General features: G+C 45.8%; 1 protein-coding gene across 2 annotated transcripts in view; it reads right to left on the reverse strand.

Moving 5' to 3' along the window:
• Positions 1–333: 333 nt before the first annotated feature.
• The window catches only part of syne3 (spectrin repeat containing, nuclear envelope family member 3), a 14,293-nt gene continuing 6,693 nt past the window's right edge, over positions 334–7,933 (reverse strand). For both annotated transcript variants that reach the window (XM_076027722.1, XM_076027721.1), the window contains exons 9-18: positions 7,865–7,933; positions 7,467–7,610; positions 6,932–7,066; positions 6,045–6,206; positions 5,552–5,724; positions 5,214–5,445; positions 4,343–4,486; positions 3,632–3,817; positions 3,211–3,261; positions 334–1,756 (exon numbers count right to left, since the gene is read on the reverse strand). The exon at positions 7,865–7,933 is cut by the window's right edge and continues 114 nt beyond it. In XM_076027722.1, the coding sequence (XP_075883837.1) occupies positions 1,571–1,756; positions 3,211–3,261; positions 3,632–3,817; positions 4,343–4,486; positions 5,214–5,445; positions 5,552–5,724; positions 6,045–6,206; positions 6,932–7,066; positions 7,467–7,610; positions 7,865–7,933 (1,482 nt within the window). In that variant the 3' untranslated portion in view covers positions 334–1,570. The remainder of the gene's footprint in view (positions 1,757–3,210; positions 3,262–3,631; positions 3,818–4,342; positions 4,487–5,213; positions 5,446–5,551; positions 5,725–6,044; positions 6,207–6,931; positions 7,067–7,466; positions 7,611–7,864) is intronic.

The following is a 7,933-nucleotide window of genomic DNA, read 5'->3' on the forward strand; positions in this document are numbered from 1 at the left end:
CACGTAACAGGTTCACTAAAACCAAGTAGAACCGGAAAGGAGAAATCGAAACCGACCTGCTGTCAGTGGGCGCAGCACAGACTGACAGCGTCCAAACTTTCGCGCGGAAGAAGCGACAGCTTCTTAAAGGGACAGTACCGATTTTACGTCTCTGTCGCTTCCTCCGTTGAACTAGAAAATAAAATAAAATAAAAAACAAACAAACAAAAATAAATAAAAAATATATAATAAGGATTTTGATGACATTTCAGAAGATCAAAACAAAAGAAAATGTATACCCTGGGTACATGAGCTTTATTGAACATCTTGAAAAGAGCAGAACCACACAACCACAGAGTTGCCAGTATTTATTGAAGCTTCTACGCCAGATACTTGACAGCTCGCTGTAATATACAGATAAAAACTACATCATATGCAGTCATACAGGATTGTGATGATATGTTTTCAGACAGTACTTTGCAGCCGATCATTTGCAAACCTCTGAGGTTTTTCATCTGTGGCTCTCAAGGTAAAAGAAGTGCAGTCAATAGATTTCCAGACTGAACTTGACTGTACTATTACTGCATCAGGATAAATAAAAGAACCTTCAATGATAACGACAGAGCTTTATTTATTGTTTTCTCATCATTAAGATAATACATATAATACATCAGCAGAATATGCACGGATGGAAGAAACAAGAGAATAAATCCCCACCTGTGGATTCCACACAGTAACAGCTGAGCACATGCAGTATTTTAACATGGCAAGTCAAAGTACTCAAAGTACTACGACCCTTCTGTCATTAATATCCAGCTGCTTTCCCCTCTGATGACGTCACACCTCACGCCAAATGTCATGTTACATATCAGCTGATTAAAAACACTGATACACAAACGATGCACAGCGCTGCACTGCTTCACTCAATGGACGCGTGAAGGCCAGAACAACAGAGGGCGCCAGAGAGCAACAGTATTTGTCCGTGTAAAGTGAGAGAAGTGGAGCGTGTTTTCAGGAGCACAAGGAATAAAAGAAAGAAAGAAAGAGAGACAGAAGAGTGAAGGCAAAATGATTTGGTTTCCAGGAGGTGACTGTTTTTAAAAGTCTTTGAGCCCACACGAGCGTCTGAGGGGGATACTGTAGTGTCAGAGAATATTGCAGTATCATCCTGCCTTCTTAGTACTGAACCAAATGAATATGGTGGAAAATAGCAAGTGTCAAAAGAAGAGAAAGAATTGATGGGTAAGATTTCTAGGAGAGTTTTAGCTGTTAAAACCTGCTGGAAGATGATTGACAGGTGGTTTGTCTTTGCAAAATGTTCATGTCACTCTGATATGTTGGTGTAAAGTACTTTAGTAGAGTATATTCTACTTCAGATATCATAGTTGTACGTATTTATTTCATTTTCAGTAAACCTTAAACCAGATAAAACAGCAGTTGTGAGTCCTAGAGTTGAAAGTGGAACACAGACAATGAAAAAACCTTGAATAATAATGATGATATTGACGATGATAACGATGATGATGAATGTCGTTCAGATATAAATGCTTTTTTTTTTTTTTTGGTTTTATGTCCCTTTGAGGACCTTCCTCTAGGTGGGTGGAGGTCCTTGGTAGCGCAGCATGATGTTGAAGGAGCGCGCGAAGTTGTTGTGGCAGGAGCAGCTGTGTGCTTGGTCTACGAAGGGCAGCAGCAGCAGCAGCAGCAGCAGCAGCGCCAGCAGGAGGAGCCAGAGAGGCAGCGCCAGCCGACACACCCTCCGCAGCAGCGAGGGCCTCTGCAGGGAGCAGCACAGCCACTGGTCACACAGGGTATTACAACACGGAATTAACACTGAAAAACAGTTCAGTGAGAGTGTTGTTTTTGGCAGGCATTTTAGATTTAGTTTTAGTCATAGTCTTTTGGACGAAATGCTACTTTGTTTTAGTCACATTTTAGTCATTTTGTATCCTTGGTAGTTTTAGTCTAGTTTTAGTCGACTAAAACTGAAAAGGTTTTCGTCACATTTTCGTCATTTTGCATCTTTAATAGTTTTAGTCGACTAAAACTCAAATACATTTTAGTCAATTTTTTGTCCAGGTTCAGTTAGTTTTTTTAAAAAGATGTTTATCAATAAGGCCAAAATTACATTGAATCCAAAAGTTGACAGGTCATATGAAGTGCAATTGAATTCATAAAGCAGTTCATTCGCCTAACCCTTTTGTAAAATAACTCATTCCTTACCACCACTTACCAGATTGATATCTCTCTAGCCTAGACTTCCTAATTGAGTGGAATCTGTTTATTATTATACTCTACAAGTTAAGAGACAAAAGATTCGTTCTTTGGTTTTATTTTTGAGAACCATCAAAAGTGCAATCACAAAGTCATAAAAACAGATAACACTAGGTAATCAGAGGGGCACACGCACACGCACACGCACACGCACACGCACACGCACACGCACGCACACACACACACACACACACAGGCACACACGCACACACGTACACACGGACACACGCACATAGGCACACACGCACACGCACACACAGGATTTGCATCTGATGTCACCTTCATACGGAAGACAGTGCACCGTTTGTGGCCAGAACTCTGTAACGTGACTCACGTACCCTTGTGGCTTTAGCCTGAAGGCTATAAGGCTCGGCGTGCAATAATAAAACATAACATCGCACAATAACTAACTTTAGCCCGTCGAAGCAACGCAGCTAGCCACCCGTCCCGTTTTCCCCAGAATTGTTCTCTTTTTTTCACCACCTGTCCCGGGAAAAATGAAATCTCTCCCGGGACACAATTTGTCCCGTTTTTTAGGGAAAATGACAAATTTTGATTTCCGTCTGTGGTCTAGATAGGGTTGCCAACCCTCCCGTAAAATACGCGATTGTCCCGTATTTGGCAACTAAAAAACCTGTCCCGTAATGAACTGATACGGGACGCACTTCACTTTGTCCCGTATATTTCGGGGACGCCTCCGCCCCCCTGTCGTCGGCAGACTTGAGAAATCGGAACCCCGCCACCCCCGAGATGTCCTGGATTTGAAACTCTCGGAGGTGGCAACCCTACGTGCAACACAAACGTTTTCGTCTAGTCTCGTGAACGAAAACGCACATTCGTCAATGTCACGTCTTCGTCTCCAAAAAAAGGGGTGTTGACGAAATTATTTCGTCAACGTCATCGTCAACGAAAACAACACTGGACTGAAATGTTTTCTAATCATAAATATTCTCTTACCTTCTGCACCTTTGACGGGACGAGCAGCTCCTCTGCTTTGGCTCCAACTTTCTGGAGGACAGAAGATGAAGAACCACTTAGAACAACTTTGAAACTGCTGGGACAAATCACATCAAATCAAATCAAATCAAATCAAATCAAATCAAAGCAGCACCTTCTGTAGATTGAAATGCAACACAAGGTTCTCCACAACACAACACAGAGAGGCAGGTAACACAACAACACACACATGACAATAGTCCAGCCATGGGCAAACTACAGCCCGGGGGCCGTTCCCCCCCCTCACCCTCCGACCTGGTGGTCTGGCGGGTCTCCAGATGGTCCAGAGCTCTTCCAGACCACCAGGCCTGAGGAACCTCCAGCTCATGGTGCTTTCTACTCGGTCCACCAGTTCCAGTTGGAACCCGTCGCCCTTCCTCACCTTGGCTTTGGTTCTCTTCCTGACCTGCGTCACCTCCTTCAGCTTGGACTTGTGTAGCATCCAGCGGTAGCGCAGGTCCTCCAGGTCCTCCTGGGCTTCCTGAGAACCTTCAGCCTGGCTGGAGGTTCTGGACTGGAGCAGCAGCTGGAACTGCTCCTGACCCCAGGCTGCTCTGCTCCTCAGAGCCTGTAGAGGCGCCGTAGCACACACCTTCAGGTTACACACAGCTTAGCCTCCTTTGTTTTAGCCACGTACTTCGGTCTGTGCGGCCAAATTAAATGCTACGTTTACAGTAAATGGCCAATATTAGTGAGAAGCTACAATTTATTACATGAACATCATGTCGAGAAAAAGAATAAAAATGCATTGTAGTGCTGTCATTTCTGGCACTGCTGCCATCATAAAGCACCAACTGGTGAGCACTACTGCTGGGTGGTGGAGCTGTTTTGATTGAGTGCAGTTTAAAAAAAAATATTTTAAAATATATATATTCATAGAGAAACTGGGGAATAAATTTGGGTCCTTGCGATGTGATGATGAGGAAAAACTGATGCTGGTCCTGAGACTCCACCAGTCCAGAACCACTGGAGTGGACCAACAGGACCTCACGCTTGAACCCTTCAAACAACTTTAGATTCCTCTGCCGCTGACCTGAAATTGACTTGTCAGTTGTGCTTTGTTCCCTAAAAGGTGCCATTAGAAAAAACACACCTTGAGTTTTTCCTGACGAATCTTGAACTCTTTGGCGTCTGGTTCTGAAGCTCCTTTCCCCAGAACCTCGGAGAGCAGTCTGCTCTCTCTGAGCAGCCAGGCTTCGAACTCTCTCCACCTGGACATCACCTGTCCTCTACTTCCCTGTTAGACAAAAACCCAAGTGATGACACGTTTGACACATCTGCTCCACAACCATCAGCTGTTGGACCTCTGAACCACATGGTTTTCTTTTTTAGCCAAAAATTGTGAAACAAGCAAACCAGCGAGGCCACCTGAAGACAGCACTCATTTTTCTCACGTGTGTAAATGTTATCTATTCATATACGTAAATACTGTCATGACATATTTTAAGCTATGATGGGTTCCCATGTCCACATCCTCAAGATGGTTTCACCAGAGGACCATGTTTGGGGGTTTATGACCCTCCTGCCAGTGTACTGGGAACCTGCTTGGACCTTCTCAACCAGACTGATCAGAACTCAGGCTGTTCCTCAAGCAGCCGGGGTGAACAGCGGGACAGAGTAGAGGAGCAGCTGACTGCATGACTAGGAAGAGACGACCACGTAAAGAGGAGGCATCTCAGCAGCTTCAGGACGGCTTGGACCACACTGATGGACGCAGACTGAAGGTAATCACATCAACAAGTCCACTTCCATGTCACCACACTGTGGTTTATAAATATTTTATTATTTTAAAAGTCCTATCAGCTGAGCCATCTTTGAAGGCATCATCTACTGTGAGTACTGCTGGAAGTTAAGTACTCCTTGTATTCTGCGTAGGCTTACAAAGCAATGTTCTCACTGTCACTTGGTACCCTCGGTGGATCCCATGAATGAAAAGGTCTTCCCAATGGCTTGAAAGCTCTCACCTCTTTTGTCGAGATTCCTCCTGTTTCCGTTCCAGAAGCTTCCGAGGTCCCGAATAACTTTGTCGATCGGTCAACTTTAAAAACAGGTTCTTTCCAGACCTGCAAGTTTGTTGCCCCCTTTTCATTTTCTTCTCCCTCCGCGACTCCAGTTGGCAGAGACATTTTGCCAGGAGGCAGACTTTGGTTGGTCAGAGACGCAGAGTCTGTAACGTCAGACGTGGTGTTCAGGAGTCTACAAGGGAGGCAGGAAGTAGATCAGACAGGCGCTCCAAGTGTGGAAAGGTCTCCCATCGGACCGGAGTCATCGGCCAAGAACTGACTGATTGGATTTTTGGCACCTGTCAAGACTGGAGCTGGTGTTGCGTAGTGCCGTCCAGGACTCCCTGAGTCGCTCCAAGTCTCGGACGATGTGGACTTGACCCTCTGCAGATGTCTTCTCCAACACTTTTTGACCCTGGACCTCCATCTGGTGTAGCTGGAGCTCCGTCTCTTCAAACTCTGCTAACACTCTCTACACAAACCAAAAACACAAAACTTCAATATACAACTAACGCCATATTGTAACTTCGATGCAGATCCAACTTTCATACGAATCCTTCAGACAAGGAGCTCATACACAAAGGCTTTAAAAAATACATATTCAAACAGAAATACTCGTGCTTATGCTTTAAATGACTCGTATGTCTTTGTACCAAAGGAAATGATCGAGTGTGAGGGGAATGTGTTGGAATGTTGCTGCCCGTGGTGCCCCGTACCGGGCGTGTCAGGATAGGGGGCGTTACTCTGCTCTCCTGAGAGGCTCCTGAAATGGAAAAGATGGCAGAGACGCACCTCCGCTTCGTGCTCTCGTCCCTCCACCATCCACTTCTCGTGCAGGCTGTGAAACGACTCAAACTTCTGCTTGATGATCATCAGCCACTGCTCCATTTTTAGCAAATTATCGTGGAAGCTTTCGTGGCTTTCGATGTTCTCCTCACTTTCACGCTCCTTCAACTGAAAACAAGAAGAAAAATAAAAGTGCCAATGAGAAAAAAAAGTGCAGTTTGTCAGGAAAACAACAGAAGTTGCTCCCGACCTGCAGCTCAGCGGTGGAAGGTTTAGACAGCCAGGTTCTTCTGGCCATTGTTCTTTAACTAGCTAAGGAGTGAGCACTTTACGATCCCATGATGCAACTTCCTCTCCCCGAGGCAGCAGTTGATCCTGGAGTTGCTTCTCATCTGTTTTCCAAGAACTCCGCCTCTGCATGTAACAACAACTACCCAATAATGGCACCACCTGATACAATTTTGAGCTGTTTGCTGCACTGCAGCCATCAGCCACTGCGGTTTTGGTTTAGGTGAAGGACCGGCACTGGTCTTTGGTCCAAACTCTGAGCTAATCAGTGCTCGGCGCTGTGCCAACGTCACCACTATGGTCCCTGCAGGGCTGGCTGGGAACCCCAGAAGAACAGGGACAAACCGGTAACGGTTGGAACCGTGTTGGAGACACTCACCACCTGACCCGAGCCGACCAGAACCGACCTGAAGTACGCTGGTGGAAACATGCCTTGTTTTATACTGCCGGACCACAGATTGCACCACTGCAGGCCGACAAGCAGAGCACTGCCACGCCACCTCCAAGACCACACGACTGGTCCCAGTTCCGGTCCAGTTTCAGGCTGTCAACTCTACAGTCTCATTCAAGAAGATCACTGTCACAGTGTCATCCTCCTCACTCACCACCACTGTTGTGTGTAGTTGTGTCAAGCCACTGTGGAGCCTCTGGAGCTGTGAGTTGTTGCTGTCACTGGAGGAAACCAGGGCCTCCAGCGCCACCACCTGGGCTTCACAGTCCTGCAAGTCCTTGAGAATTACCTGGACACACACACAGGGGGGCGCTGTGGTTGCAGTGTGACTTTAGGGATAAAGGCAAACATCATTTTATAAAATGATATCAGTTCCAACACAGTAATACACAGATATGACACAACGTTCATTCAGCGTTGCTTCATAATTAGGGAATTAAAACTGGTCTACAGCGACTAATGCAACAAGAAGTATGTTTTAAATATTTAACTGTCTATTTTTTGAATGAATGAATGAATGAATGAATGAATGAATGAATGAATGAATGAATAGTAGAGATAGAAGCTATGCTATAAGTTTGTCCTGGTAGAAGAAGACCTTCGTTTGTTCTCGCAGACAGTGAAAAACTCTCACTTCTTCCCATCATGACTGGGGGGGAGGGGCCAGAGTGGGGGAGGGGTTAGCGTACCTTGAACTGGTCCGACTGGCTTTTCTTGGCGAGGATGTCTGGTTGGAGGCCGTCAGCGGCCACGAGTCGCTCCTGCAGACCGGCCAGCTTGGAGAAGACCAGCTCAAAGGCTTCAGTGAAGTCCTTGGTCCTTGACATTAAGCCCTGGGGGAGGAGAGCGATGCCAACAGGTCACCGACTTGGTTAAACAACATTAATAGAAGGATTTGCCTCATTCATCGGCTCATAATCAGATTATTGTACGAGGCCTTCAGAGGCAGGGAGTGTTTCTCTATTCATGACTGTGAGCCTGAAATGGTTGAGTCTTGCTTGATGTCTACATGCAGTCAAGCATCACTCTCAGACTCTGAAGTTCAATCCAGATGCTGCAACTTCTGAATGAAACAAAGTGTCCGCACCTCCAATCTGCTCTTCCTCTGAAGCAGCTGGGTGTGCAGAAGCTCTCTGTTCCTCACTGCGGCGCACAA

This window comes from Nelusetta ayraudi, unplaced genomic scaffold (genome assembly GCF_046127955.1).
Source record: "Nelusetta ayraudi isolate G7.1 ecotype Tasmania unplaced genomic scaffold, CSIRO-AGI_Nayr_v1 ptg000021l, whole genome shotgun sequence".
In the NCBI taxonomy this organism is placed as follows: domain Eukaryota; kingdom Metazoa; phylum Chordata; class Actinopteri; order Tetraodontiformes; family Monacanthidae; genus Nelusetta; species Nelusetta ayraudi.